At 39.4% G+C, this 15,615-nt stretch overlaps 1 protein-coding gene across 1 annotated transcript; it reads right to left on the bottom strand.

Moving 5' to 3' along the window:
- Window positions 1-12,106: 12,106 nt before the first annotated feature.
- LOC128360938 (E3 ubiquitin/ISG15 ligase TRIM25-like) lies at window positions 12,107-13,762 on the bottom strand. Its single transcript, XM_053321500.1, has one exon. The coding sequence runs from the start codon at window positions 13,760-13,762 to the stop codon at window positions 12,107-12,109; it is 1,656 nt and encodes a 551-aa protein (XP_053177475.1).
- Window positions 13,763-15,615: the final 1,853 nt, after the last annotated feature.

Genomic DNA, 15,615 nt, shown 5'->3' with positions numbered 1-15,615 from the left:
AAGAAGGAGAAGGAGAAGGAGAAGAGGAAGAAGAAGAAGAAGAAGAAGGAGAGACTGATTATCATCGATATACACAGATACACACACACACACACACACACACACACACACACACAGTGGATTAACTGATGAGCATGTTGATAACTGCTTAAAGGTGCTTCAGCTTGTTAAATGACTAACTGATCATCTGTGTGAATGATCAGCTGATGCTTAGTCACAGTCTGTCCTCAGACGCAGGTGACATCATCACTGAGGCTCTGTCATCGCTGCAGGGCTGCTGCTGATGTTGTTGCCTAGCAACAGATACAGGCTGCAGCACGAAGCTCTGCAGCATCCAGAGGGACAGAGGGAGGAGGACGGAGAGAGAGAGAGAGAGAGAGAGAGAGAGAGACTATCTGAGCGACCTCCCTCTGATATATTATTATATATGACATCATTAGATTATTAATAGTGAAGCATCAGTGTTAGAGCAGCATGTTACTGTTGTAGCTGCTGGAGGTGGAGCTAGTTTATACTACTTTATATACAGTTAGCTAGTTTATACTACTTTATATACAGTTAGCTAGTTTACACTACTTTATATACAGTTAGCTAGTTTATACTACTTCATATACAGTTAGCTAGTTTATACTACTTTATATACAGTTAGCTAGTTTATACTACTTTATATACAGTTAGCTAGTTTACACTACTTTATATACAGTTAGCTAGTTTACACTACTTTATATACAGTTAGCTAGTTTATACTACTTTATATACAGTTAGCTAGTTTATACTACTTTATATACAGTTAGCTAGTTTACACTACTTTATATACAGTTAGCTAGTTTATACTACTTTATATACAGTTAGCTAGTTTATACTACTTTATATACAGTTAGCTAGTTTATACTACTTTATATACAGTTAGCTAGTTTATACTACTTTATATACAGTTAGCTAGTTTATACTACTTTATATACAGTTAGCTAGTTTATACTACTTTATATACAGTTAGCTAGTTTATACTACTTTATATACAGTTAGCTAGTTTATACTACTTTATATACAGTTAGCTAGTTTACACTACTTTATATACAGTTAGCTAGTTTACACTACTTTATATACAGTTAGCTAGTTTATACTACTTTATATACAGTTAGCTAGTTTATACTACTTTATATACAGTTAGCTAGTTTATACTACTTTATATACAGTTAGCTAGTTTATACTACTTTATATACAGTTAGCTAGTTTATACTACTTTATATACAGTTAGCTAGTTTATACTACTTTATATACAGTTAGCTAGTTTATACTACTTTATATACAGTTAGCTAGTTTATACTACTTTATATACAGTTAGCTAGTTTACACTACTTTATATACAGTTAGCTAGTTTACACTACTTTATATACAGTTAGCTAGTTTATACTACTTTATATACAGTTAGCTAGTTTATACTACTTTATATACAGTTAGCTAGTTTATACTACTTTATATACAGTTAGCTAGTTTATACTACTTTATATACAGTTAGCTAGTTTATACTACTTTATATACAGTTAGCTAGTTTACACTACTTTATATACAGTTAGCTAGTTTATACTACTTTATATACAGTTAGCTAGTTTACACTACTTTATATACAGTTAGCTAGTTTATACTACTTTATATACAGTTAGCTAGTTTACACTACTTTATATACAGTTAGCTAGTTTATACTACTTTATATACAGTTAGCTAGTTTATACTACTTTATATACAGTTAGCTAGTTTACACCACTTTATATACAGTTAGCTAGTTTATACTACTTTATATACAGTTAGCTAGTTTACACTACTTTATATACAGTTAGCTAGTTTACACTACTTTATATACAGTTAGCTAGTTTATACTACTTTATATACAGTTAGCTAGTTTATACTACTTTATATACAGTTAGCTAGTTTACACCACTTTATATACAGTTAGCTAGTTTATACTACTTTATATACAGTTAGCTAGTTTACACTACTTTATATACAGTTAGCTAGTTTGTACTACTTTATATACAGTTAGCTAGTTTACACTACTTTATATACAGTTAGCTAGTTTACACTACTTTATATACAGTTAGCTAGTTTACACTACTTTATATACAGTTAGCTAGTTTATACTACTTTATATACAGTTAGCTAGTTTACACTACTTTATATACAGTTAGCTAGTTTATACTACTTTATATACAGTTAGCTAGTTTACACCACTTTATATACAGTTAGCTAGTTTACACTACTTTATATACAGTTAGCTAGTTTGTACTACTTTATATACAGTTAGCTAGTTTGTACTACTTTATATACAGTTAGCTAGTTTATACTACTTTATATACAGTTAGGCAGGACTTAGAAAAAGGGGTCGAAACGGGATGCAGTCTCCCCTTATCACGGCATCATCAGCAAGGACCCCCGATAAGAGGATTTAAGGATGCCGTTACCATAACAACCACAGCATCAGAGCCGGCATCATGAGCAGGGATGTTGTGCAGGTCTAAGAAGTGAAGACGCATGGTGATCAGGGAGAAGCCCGTCATGTGCTTGACAACAGTAACGTCTCCAGTACGGACAAACAGGAAGATGATTGGCTGTCTGGTAAGGTCAGGTCAACGTGAGTCCCTCCCAGCGCCACGGCTTTGGGACTACATCAGACCAGCTCCCTTTCTCCTGTGTGGAGTTCAAGGATGCAAAGTGCAGGGTGATGAGAGACTCCAGAGACTAGTTGGTCAGAGGGGGGGGCAGGCTGAAGGCTCACTGAAGCTGAAGGACATCATCAGGAACCCCGGCGCAGGTCGGCAGGTGCTGGGAACCGCCCCCCTCCATCAGTGGAGAGAAAGGGAAATGGTCCAGGTGGAGGTACGGCAGCAGGAGGAAGTACAGAAGGCTCGGTAATAAATCAATATCAAGTAGTATGGAAACGTCTCCCGTCAAACGATACCTGCAATCAACCCTTTTTGCACCCAGAGCTAGAAAATATGATTATTCATACGGACTCGCTCACGGCCAACCAACACAAGCGTTCAAACCTAATCTAGATGTGGAGGAGTTCATGCTTCTGTTCACATGATGGGTATCTAATGAAGGACTCAGCTGGTATCAGGATCACTTTAAGGGTTCTTGGATTGGTACTGGTATCATCATTCCTTAAACAAGGGTGAAGGCTGTGGAGCTATCAACCCAGGGAACCCAGGGAACCCAGGGAACCCAGACCCAACGGGATCTCCCAAAACTGGAAAGTCTCATGAGCCGAACTCTGGAGGTTGGAGCTGTTCTGCATATCCTTCCTCTCATCACCAGGAAATCTAGCAAGGTGGACCTGATGGGGGTTAGGCTCTCACCCTGGGGAGGTACAGGATGAGGTGCTCACAGTTCTGACAGACATCTTGGAGCAGGCCAGGACAAGACCACAACAACCGCACAAGGACTACAGCGAGGAAGACCAGAGCCAAATCCTCCAGAGGGTGCAGGAGTGGGAGGAAATGACCGTCCAAACATCACTGAACCGGACATCGTCAGCTGGTCAGAGCGGGGGAGGACGGCTATGATGAGGCCCTTGAGAGGAAGAGTCTGAAGCACCAAGACCTGGTCCAAGGTGGCAGACATGGCTGTTTCCTGTTGGGGGGTTAGAGTCACTGCTCTCTGGGCTTATCAGGGTTGGGGAGGCAGTCTCTGCTTGGCTCTGGTATAAAAGGAAGGACTGCCAACTGGAGGATGTTGCAGTTAAGGGTTGAAACACCCGGGGTTACATACCACTACCCCCCCCCACCCCTTCTGGACCACCTTGGTATGACATATCACCTGACTGATGCAGGACCTATAAAGACGGGAGGAACCTGAATCATCTCTCTTCCATGTCCAGCAGGTTGTGTGATCCCTGTTGTATATTTTGTTAGTTTGATCCTGTTTCCGTGGTTTTCCTTCTGTTGGGTTTAGTTTGGAGAGAAGAGACCTGATCCTATGACCCCCTGTGGGCCGGTCTGGATGTCTTCCCTTCTGTTCGTGTTGGCCGGCCCATCTCCATTAAGCTGGAGATTGATTTGTGGTCTGTTAATAAAATCATTATTTTATGACTCTGGCCCTTTTGGGACGAGCCGGGTCAGACGGTCGTAACACCCAACATTAGACCCACACCGATATATCAGCCTGGCACTGATATATCCGTATCAGCGTATACTAGGTGTGTGTGTGTGTGTGGGGTGGGGGGGGTTAATGCAATCCATAACATGTTAATTTTTTTAAATCTCATTTTAATGTTGCAAGCCTTTTTGTCCCTTCTACTCCCCCGTAGACGGCTCCTCTAGCTGTAGCGCTATGCTTTGAAGTGGCCTCCTGCAGTAAACCTACCGCGCTGATGGAAAGTAAGAGAGCTACTGGACTTTTGAACGGCTTGTTTAACTTTAAAACACTTCCAGACGCTTCAGTTGACAAGTCAAAAGTAAAATGCAACCTGTGTCAAACGGAGTTTAACTACCACCGGAGTACGTGGAGTTTGAGTTAGCACCTCCACGCTAAACACCCAGGTGCAGCCAAGCCAGCCTCAGCTCCACCAAAGGACCATTTTGGAGTGTGGGAGTCGCAGCAGAGCCGTGATTGATTCCCAGTTAAGACACTCTGGTAAGAAATGCTTTACATTATGGGCTTAAAACTGCCTTCAAATGGAAAATAACAGGATTTTAAACATGCAATTCAAAACGCCATTAATCACGATTAACTATGGAAATTCTGCGATTAATCTCGATTAAAAAAATTAATCGTTTGACAGCCCTACTGTTAACATATTAAATATAGGTGTGTGTGTGTGTGTGTGTGATTCTTCCATCTCAACGTGGTTTGACTCACCCGATGTCATCGCGGTACACCCGAGAGATCAACACCTCCCCCTTGTGGTTGTAGATGAAGAGTCCTCCAATCATGATGAAGGCTCACTGAGGACAGACAGGAAGTTAAAGTTTAAATATTAAAGCTTGAATGTTTGCAGTTAAATCTTCTCTCATTCTCATTTCAGTCAACCTTTATTAATTATCTTTGCACTTTTAAAATAGATTTTAGCAGATTTCTGGTTCAATAGGTATGACTTAAGAATAACCTTGTTAATTGTACGTTAACATGCAAAAACAATAAAGGCATTCTATTTTATTCTATTTAGACTTTTATTATAAAAACATATTGAATAAATGATGTATTAAAACACCAGTAACATGTTTTTAGGAGATGTACGTCAATAATCAGCAGCCGACTGTATGTTTAGTTTTCATAATTTTTACTTTTGAGTTTTATTATAAATTTTATTTTATTATAATAATACTTATTATTATTATTATTAGAGGAAGACAAATATAAACACATGCATCCTTTTAGAGTTATATGGAAGATAAAATGAAATAAATCAAACAAAAGTTTAACCTTCCTGTCGTCCTCCCGGGTAAAATTGACCCGTCTGTTTTGACTGTTCCTTCCTTCCTTCCTTCCTTCTGTCCTTCCTTCCCCCTACCTTCCTCTCTTTCTTCTTCTCTCCTTCTTTCCTCCCTCCCTCCTTCCTTCCTTCCTTCTTTCCTGTCCTTCCTCCCTCCCTCCTACTTTCTTTCCTCCCTCCCTCCCTCCTACCTTCCTTCCTTCCTATGTCCTTCTTTCCTTCCTTCCTTCCTCCCTCCCTCCCTCCTACATTCTTTCCTCCCTCCCTCCCTCCTACCTTCCTTCCTTCCTTACTTCTTTCCTCCATCCTTCCTTCCTACCTTCCTTATTTCCTTTCCTCCCTTCCGTCCTCCATCCCCCTTTCTTCCTTCTTTCCTTTACTCCCTTCCTCCCTTCCTTGACTCGAACACAACAGGAGGGTTAAAGGTCAAAATTATTAAATTTTCAATTTTACTTTTCTTTTGTCTTTTTAATCTATTTTAACCTAATTTATTTATTTATTCATTATTTATTTCCACATATTTTAATTTGAATTTTTTAAGCATTTTAATAATTTTCATTTTCTCTTGCAGCAATCGGTCTCCAGTTTTGTCTTTTACATCCTGTTCTTTGTTTTATTCCTTTTTAAAATCACATTATTGTTATTTTTCGTCAGCTTGTCAATTAAATAACTGTAAAGTACTTTGACCTGCACTAGTCTGTATGGAAGCTGCTATAGAAATAAAATGTGATTTATTGGAACTTTGTTTTATTCTGGCATGAATTGACTTCCATAACAATAAGTCACATATTATTTACTATGTAAAAATGTGTCGAATATAAAATGATAAAATAATTATATTTGGTAACTTCTGTAAATATCCCAAAATATTCTTCCTTCCTTCTTTCCTTCTTTCCTCCGTCCTTCCTTCCTCCCTGCCTTCTTCCTTCCCTTCCTCTTTTCCTTTCTCCCTTCCTTCCTTCCTTTCCTTACTTCCATCTGTTCTTCCTCCCAACCTCCTTCTCTCCTCCCTTCCTTCTTTCCTTCCTTTCCTTACTTCCATCTGTTCTTCCTCCCTACCTCCTTCTCTCCTCCCTTCCTTCCTTCCTCCGTCCCTCCTTCCTTCCTTCCATCATTCATTCTCTCCTCCCTCCCTTCCTTCTTTCCTCCCTCCATCCCCCTTTCTTCTTCTTCCTTCCTTCCTTCTTTCTTCCCTTCCTCCCTCCCTCCTTCTCTCCTTCTCTCTTTCTTTCTTCCCCCCTACCTTCCTTCCTTCTTTCCTCTGTCCTTCCTTCCATCCATCCTTCCTTTCAATGAGTGTCCTATAAAGGGTTAACATCACACATACTAATTTATAAACGGATCTTTTATATTAAAGTATAAAACCTACAAAGCTTAAATCCTACCAAATTAAAGGTTAAGCTTCACTAATCATGCTGCTAACTGGCTGTTTAAGGGTTAAACGTGGAAGAGAAATGCTATAAAAAAAATGTCTCCCGGTCAGAACTCCGTTAAGAAACCGGTCATTTTAAACGGGACCGATGCATCACCGGGGCAACGCGAACAACCCACCGGGACATTTAACCGGTCGGTCACTTTGGAGCCTTTTGGTGCTTTCGGCATGAAGAAGAACAAACATGCATCATTTATATGGATAATATTTCATTTTTACACCGTTTGCATCGAATCAGTTCATCTATTGTCTCGTTACCGCCCAGTCACGTACGTCCCGATGCAGCTGCAGATAGCGCCAAATCTGCACAAAACATCAGTTATTTGTCTTTAATAGTCAAGTTTTATTAAAGATATATGCTTTTTTATATATGCCGAATTAAACAATGGCTCCAATTGATTCATAAAAGATATTAAATCCCGACCATAAAAAGCTGTGCTGGTGCTGAGAAGCGATACAACATTAAAACCACTGATTTTTTAAAGGAGGTCTGGTGCCGGCGGCTGGCTCTTAGCTCCCCGCTGCAGCAGAGCCTAAACACGGACACACGGACACACAGACGCCCGCTGGAGGTCACCGAGCTCTGTGTTCTTACCGTTCACACACACACACAAAGAGAGAAAGAAAGAGAGAAAGGACCGCTGAGAGAACCGCCGGGCCCTGCCGTTACTCCATCACGACATTTGACCGTGAAAACCGGAGACTCGTCTCCTCCGGTCGGAGGCAAGATGTCGGACTGTCAGCTGACTGCAGCCCGGTGGCCGCGTCCCGTTCAGAGCAGCAGCTTCCTCCACACAACCCTTCACTGGAGACTACGAGCTTTATTACAACTCACATAGAGAATACTGAGCTTTATACTGACAGATATACTTTATACTACTCAACACTGCTTTACGAAAATGTTTCTAAATACATTTACTACTAATGTTCAAATGATCCAACATATCAGCAAAAATCAAAGATTAGAGAAAAAGTCCAAAAACTGAAAACACATTTGTGTATCAGAACTTTGTTTTTTCTTCTTTCCCATTAATCATCTCAGCAGCCCTCACATTTATCTGCTGACCCTTTGGAGGGGCCCCATCCCTAGGTTGGGAACCACTGGACTAAACTAGCTAACTGTATATAAAGTAGTATAAACTAGCTAACTGTATAAAGTAGTATAAACTAGCTAACTGTATATAAAGTAGTATAAACTAGCTAACTGTATATAAAGTAGTATAAACTAGCTAACTGTATATAAAGTAGTATAAACTAGCTAACTGTATATAAAGTAGTATAAACTAGCTAACTGTATATAAAGTAGTATAAACTAGCTAACTGTGTATAAAGTAGTGTAAACTAGCTAACTGTATATAAAGTAGTATAAACTAGTTAACTGTATATAAAGTAGTATAAACTAGCTAACTGTATATAAAGTAGTATAAACTAGCTAACTGTATATAAAGTAGTGTAAACTAGCTAACTGTATATAAAGTACTGTAAACTAGCTAACTGTGTATAAAGTAGTGTAAACTAGCTAACTGTATATAAAGTAGTATAAACTAGCTAACTGTATATAAAGTAGTATAAACTAGTTAACTGTATATAAAGTAGTATAAACTAGCTAACTGTATATAAAGTAGTATAAACTAGCTAACTGTATATAAAGTAGTATAAACTAGCTAACTGTATATAAAGTAGTGTAAACTAGCTAACTGTATATAAAGTAGTATAAACTAGCTAACTGTATATAAAGTAGTATAAACTAGCTAACTGTATATAAAGTAGTATAAACTAGCTAACTGTATATAAAGTAGTATAAACTAGTTAACTGTATATAAAGTAGTGTAAACTAGCTAACTGTATATAAAGTAGTATAAACTAGCTAACTGTATATAAAGTAGTATAAACTAGCTAACTGTATATAAAGTAGTATAAACTAGCTAACTGTATATAAAGTAGTGTAAACTAGCTAACTGTATATAAAGTAGTGTAAACTAGCTAACTGTATATAAAGTAGTATAAACTAGCTAACTGTATATAAAGTAGTGTAAACTAGCTAACTGTATATAAAGTAGTATAAACTAGCTAACTGTATATAAAGTAGTATAAACTAGCTAACTGTACTGTGTTTCACTATTAATAATCTAATGATGTCATATATAATAATATATCACTATACTATCACTATAATACTGCAGTACTTGTACTGTAATACTGCATACTACATCACTCATAATACTGCAGTACTTTTACTGTAATACTGCATACTACATCACTATAATACTGCAGTACTTTTACTGTAATACTGCATACTACATCACTATAATACTGCAGTACTTTTACTGCAGTAAAGGATCAGAGTATTCTTCCAGCTCTGACAGGAAACCAGCTGCTGCTCTGATCTCTGAGGCAGCACAGCAAACGGATTGGGATGCGGCCCTCCCTCTCTCCTCCTCCTCCTCCTCTCCCCCCTCCTCCTCCTCCTCCTCTCTCCTCCTCCTCCTCTCTCCTCCTCCTCCTCTCTCCTCCTCCTCCTCCTCCTCTCTCTCTCTCCTCCTCCTCCTCCTCCTCTCTCCTCTTCCTCCTCCTCCTCCTCCTCTCTCCTCCTCCTCCTCCTCCTCTCTCTCTCTCCTCCTCCTCCTCCTCCTCTCTCCTCCTCCTCCTCTCTCCTCCTCCTCCTCTCTCCTCCTCCTCCTCCTCCTCTCTCTCTCTCCTCCTCCTCCTCCTCCTCTCTCCTCTTCCTCCTCCTCCTCCTCCTCTCTCCTCCTCCTCTGTGTCTCAGGAGAGAGGAAGCAGTGAGCTCTGCACATGAATCATCATCATTGACACACAGCAGGCCTCAGTCAGATCACACCGGCCTCCAACGCAGTACAGCAGCTTCATGTGTGTTTCAGTATTATGAGTGATGTAGTATGCAGTATTACAGTAAAAGTACTGCAGTATTATGAGTGATGTAGTATGCAGTATTACAGTAAAAGTACTGCAGTATTATGAGTGATGTAGTATGCAGTATTACAATAAAAGTACTGCAGTATTATAGTGATGTAGTATGCAGTATTACAGTAAAAGTACTGCAGTATTATGAGTGATGTAGTATGCAGTATTACAGTAAAAGTACTGCAGTATTATAGTGATGTAGTATGCAGTATTACAGTAAAAGTACTGCAGTATTATGAGTGATGTAGTATGCAGTATTACAGTAAAAGTACTGCAGTATTATGAGTGATGTAGTATGCAGTATTACAGTAAAAGTACTGCAGTATTATAGTGATGTAGTATACAGTATTACAGTAAAAGTACTGCAGTATTATGAGTGATGTAGTATGCAGTATTACAGTAAAAGTACTGCAGTATTATGAGTGATGTAGTATGTAGTATTACAGTAAAAGTACTGCAGTATTATAGTGATGTAGTATGTAGTATTACAGTAAAAGTACTGCAGTATTATGAGTGATGTAGTATGCAGTATTACAGTAAAAGTACTGCAGTATTATAGTGATGTAGTATGCAATATTACAGTAAAAGTACTGCAGTATTATAGTGATGTAGTATGCAGTATTACAGTAAAAGAACTGCAGTATTATAGTGATGTAGTATGCAGTATTACAGTAAAAGTACTGCAGTATTATAGTGATGTAGTATGCAGTATTACAGTAAAAGTACTGCAGTATTATAGTGATGTAGTATGCAGTATTACAGTAAAAGTATTGCAGTATTATAGTGATGTAGTATGCAGTATTACAGTAAAAGTACTGCAGTATTATAGTGATGTAGTATGCAGTATTACAGTAAAAGTACTGCAGTATTATAGTGATGTAGTATGCAGTATTACAGTAAAAGTACTGCAGTATTATAGTGATGTAGTATGCAGTATTACAGTAAAAGTACTGCAGTATTATGAGTGATGTTGTATGCAGTATTACAGTAAAAGTACTGCAGTATTATGAGTGATGTAGTATGCAGTATTACAGTAAAAGTACTGCAGTATTATGAGTGATGTAGTATGCAGTATTACAGTAAAAGTACTGCAGTATTATAGTGATGTAGTATGCAGTATTACAGTAAAAGTACTGCAGTATTATAGTGATGTAGTATGCAGTATTACAGTAAAAGTACTGCAGTATTATAGTGATGTGGTATGCAGTATTACAGTAAAAGTACTGCAGTATTATGAGTGATGTAGTATGCAGTATTACAGTAAAAGTACTGCAGTATTATAGTGATGTAGTATGCAGTATTACAGTAAAAGTACTGCAGTATTATAGTGATGTAGTATGCAGTATTACAGTAAAAGTACTGCAGTATTATAGTGATGTAGTATGCAGTATTACAGTAAAAGTACTGCAGTATTATAGTGATGTAGTATGCAGTATTACAGTAAAAGTACTGCAGTATTATAGTGATGTAGTATGCAGTATTACAGTAAAAGTACTGCAGTATTATAGTGATGTAGTATGCAGTATTACAGTAAAAGTACTGCAGTATTATAGTGATGTAGTATGCAGTATTACAGTAAAAGTACACAAGCTTTGAATGAAAGAAAACACTTTGATCACTGTTGATAAAATGGTGTTTATTGATTATTGAAGCTTCAGATTGTTGACACATCCAATCAGTAAAGTGTGATCAATGATTTCATGTTCAGATTGACTTCATCCACACAGTCAGTTAGTGTAACCCAGAATGTCAGCTATGTACAAGAACATCATTAATGATTATTATCATGATCATTACAGTTTGATTGAACATTTCTTTATGAATTTACAAAGTGATGAGAACAAAATATCTGTGATGAAGGAAGTTCTGCTGTTTTCTCTGTTTAAGAAACAACAGACACAAATACATCAATACAAACATGAAACTAACATTTAGAACAAAGAGAAGTTCACATTTTCATTCAAGGGCCACAAACAGACCAATTTGATCTGATGTGGGCCGGATCATTAAAAAGATGGAGGGAAAGAAGGAAGGAAGAAAGGGAGGAAGGACAGATGGAAGGAAAGAAGGAAGGAAGGAATGAAGAAAGGAAAAAAGGAAGGGAGGAAGGACAGATGAAAGGAAGGAAGGAACAAAGAAAGGATAAAGGAAGGTAGGAAGGAAAAAAAACACAGGAAGGAAAGTGGGCCGGATTGGACCCCTCGACGGGCCGGTTCTGGCCCACGGGCCGCATGTTTGACACCCCTGATTTAGAACAAAGAGAAGCTCAGAAACATAAAGAATTACAACATCTGACACATGAAGTCTGAAATGACTTCTGTCTATTTCACTTTACACAACTCAACTGTGGATGTAAGACCAACATAAAGTCCAGCATAGAGAGGCTGAGTGAATGTGGTCTGGACTCTGTGGAGGAGAGTCATGGTTTCAGAGACGCTGTAGAAGGACAGAATACCTGCTCTGTGATCCAGGTACACTCCGACTCTGGAGGAAACAGGACCTGAGACGCGAGTTATAATGTTGTTGAAGGAAAATCCATAACTGTTAGTGGAACAATATAAAGACCAAGATTTGTCATTACGTCCAAATAGAGATTCATCCCCTGCTCTACTGGTATTCTTGTATGCGACTGCTACACGAACTACTCCTCTCCTCTCCACCTCCCAGTAACAACGTCCAGTCAGACTCTCTCTACTCAGGACCTGAAGATGATAAGTGAATCTGTCTGTGTGACTAGAATAAGACTGTTGTGGAGCCTTCCATTCTACTTTTCTGTTCTCATCAGATAATAACAGCTCTGTGTTTACTGTGTTTGGATCCAGAGTGATTTCACGTGAATATCTTAAGAACTCAGCTCTGGTCTTGGGTGGTTGTGGCAGTAAAACGTCCACTTCAGTCACTGCCGCTAAGATATTTGTCCATTCGTCCCTCAGGAGGTCCTGTAGTTTATCTCTGAGCTCTGACACAGCTGCTGTCACATCCTCAAAGTATCTGAGAGGACGGATATTGATGCTGGATGAGTCTGTAGGTTCACTGAGTTGTGACACTGAGGGGTAGTTGTGTAGAAACTGGTTGTGATCCTCTGTGTGTGAGAGCTGCTTCAGTTCAGCGTCTTTCCTCTTCAGCTCAGTGATCTCCTGCTGCAGCTTCTCCTGAAGCTCTTTGACTCCACTCACTTCAGTTTCCTGCTGGGATCTGATCTGCTGCTTCACATCAGAGCTTCTTTTCTGGAGGAGACGGATCAGCTGAGTGAAGATCTTCTCACTGTCCTCCACTGCTTTATCAGCAGAGCGACTGACGGCCTCCACCTCCTGTTGAAGCAGCTTCACATCTTTCTCTCTGTCCTGGATTCTCTGCTGGATGTTTAGTCGACTCACCTCGAGCTCTCTCTGCCTCTCAGTCCTTTCTGCTGCAGCTGGGACTGTGTCGTGGCCTTTATGATCCTCCATAGTGCACAGATAACAGATACACTTCTTATCTGTGCGGCAGAATATCTTCATCACCTCATCATGACGAGAGCAGATGTTCTCCTGGAGCTTCTTGGAGGGCTCCACCAGCTTGTGTTTTTTAAATGTAGGTGATTCATAGTGAGACTGGAGGTGATTCTCACAGTAAGAGGCCAGACACACCAGACAGGACTTGAAGGCTTTCAGCTTCCTCCCACTGCAGACATCACAGGCCACATCTTCAGGTCCAGCATAGCAGTGATCAGCAGGAGCAGCTTGGAGTCCAGTCTTCTTCAGCTGCTCCACTAAAGCTGCTAACATGGTGTTTTTCTTCAGGACAGGCCTCGGTTTGAAGGCCTCTCTGCACTGAGGGCAGCTGTAGATCTTCATCTGATCCTCTCCATCCCAGAATCCTTTAATACAGCTCATACAGTAGCTGTGTCCACAGGAAGTAGTCACCGGATCCTTCAGTAGATCCAGACAGATCGAACAGGAGAAGGATTCTCGGTCCAGCTGATCTCTCTGCGCCATTTCAGCTCTCAGAGGCAACGACTGACTGAGCTTCACTTCCTGTTACTAAACTTCCGTGTTTCTGCTGAATGCAGCCTGACGGCTCTGTGACGCAAACCGTAGATCTGAGGTAAGGAAACAACTGTTTCCTCATTTACAGTAAAGTCTCAGTTAAAAGCTGCTCAACATTTAACTTTACTGCTATGTACAAATACTCCATTACAAGTAAAAGTACTGCAGTATTATGAGTAATGCAGTATGCAGTATTATAGTAAAAGTACTGCAGTATTATGAGTGATGTAGTATGCAGTATTACAGTAAAAGTACTGCAGTATTATAGTGATGTAGTATGCAGTATTACAGTAAAAGTACTGCAGTATTATAGTGATGTAGTATGCAGTATTACAGTAAAAGTACTGCAGTATTATAGTGATGTAGTATGCAGTATTACAGTAAAAGTACTGCAGTATTATGAGTGATGTAGTATGCAGTATTACAGTAAAAGTACTGCAGTATTATAGTGATGTAGTATGCAGTATTACAGTAAAAGTACTGCAGTATTATTATATATGACATCTGTAATGTGAGCCTGTATATATACACACTGCTTTCTTGTTATGTTCTCCATTGCTCTGATATCATCACTGTTTAATCTGATTTTTTGTTTTTGTTTAATTTTTAATTTTGTTATTCCAAAAAGCAAAACCTAAAATCTTTGGCTTTTGATTAAGATATTTATAATCCTTTTATTATATTAGTTTTGTATTATTATTCTAACAGCAGCAGAGTTCAGGAGGATCAGTGTTTTATGACGTCACACAAATTATTCTTCAAATCAGAACAGTTTTTAAACATCTGAAAGGTGCAGAGTGATGGATTTACCGCCATCTAGTGGTGAGACTGAACATCTACACGCACACTTCCCTCACCCTTACGGCCAGTGTTTGGTTTGTCCGCTCTGGGCTCCTGTAGAAACTCACAGGCGTAGATATAAAGGTTGATTCAACACTCCCTCCCTCCCTCCCTCCCTCCCTCCCTCCTTACTCTTTTCTTCCTCCCTCTCTCCCTCCTTTCCTTCTTTCCTCCCTCCCTCCCTACTCCGTTCCTTCCTTCCTCCCTCCCTCCTTACTCTTTTTCTTCCTACCTCTCTCCCTCCTTTCCTGCCTTCCTTCTCTCCTAAATTCCTTCCTCTTTTCATCCTCCCTCCCTCCATACTCCTTTCCTTCCTCCCTCCCTCCTTACTCCTTTCCTTCCTTCCTCCCTCCCTACTCCGTTCCTTCCTCCCTCCCTCCTTACTCCTTTCCTTCTCTCCTAAATTCCTTCCTCTTTTTATCCTTACTCCTTTCCTTCCTTCCTCCCTCCTTTCCTTCCTTCTCTCCTAAATTCCTTCCTTTCATCCTTACTCCTTTCTTTCTTGCCTTCCTTCCTCCCTCCCTCCTTACTCCTTTCCTTCTCTCCTAAATTCCTTCATCTTTTCATCCTTATTCCTTTTTCTTTCCTTCCTTCCTCCTTTCATCCTTACTCCCTCCCTCCTTACTCCTTTCCTTCTCTCCTAAATTCCTTCCTTTCATCCTTACTCCCTCCCTCCTTACTCCTTTCCTTCTCTCCTTAATTCCTTCCTTTCATCCTTACTCCTTTCTTTCTTGCCTTCCTTCCTCCCTCCCTCCTTACTCCTAAATTCCTTCCTCTTTTCATCCTTACTCCTTTCTTTTTCTTTCCTTCCTTCCTCCTTTCCTTCTTTTCATCCTTACTCCTTTCTTTCCTTCCTCCCTCCCTCCTCCTTTCTTTTTCTTTCCTTCCTTCCTCTTTTCATCCTTACTCCTTTCTTTCCTTCTTTTCATCCTCCCTCCCTCCCTCCTTACCTTCTCTCCTAA

The sequence above is a fragment of the Scomber japonicus genome, chromosome 6 (genome assembly GCF_027409825.1).
Source record: "Scomber japonicus isolate fScoJap1 chromosome 6, fScoJap1.pri, whole genome shotgun sequence".
Taxonomy (NCBI): domain Eukaryota; kingdom Metazoa; phylum Chordata; class Actinopteri; order Scombriformes; family Scombridae; genus Scomber; species Scomber japonicus.
The sequence above is the reverse complement of the archived record's forward strand: the minus strand, read 5'-3'. Positions and strand labels throughout refer to the sequence as shown.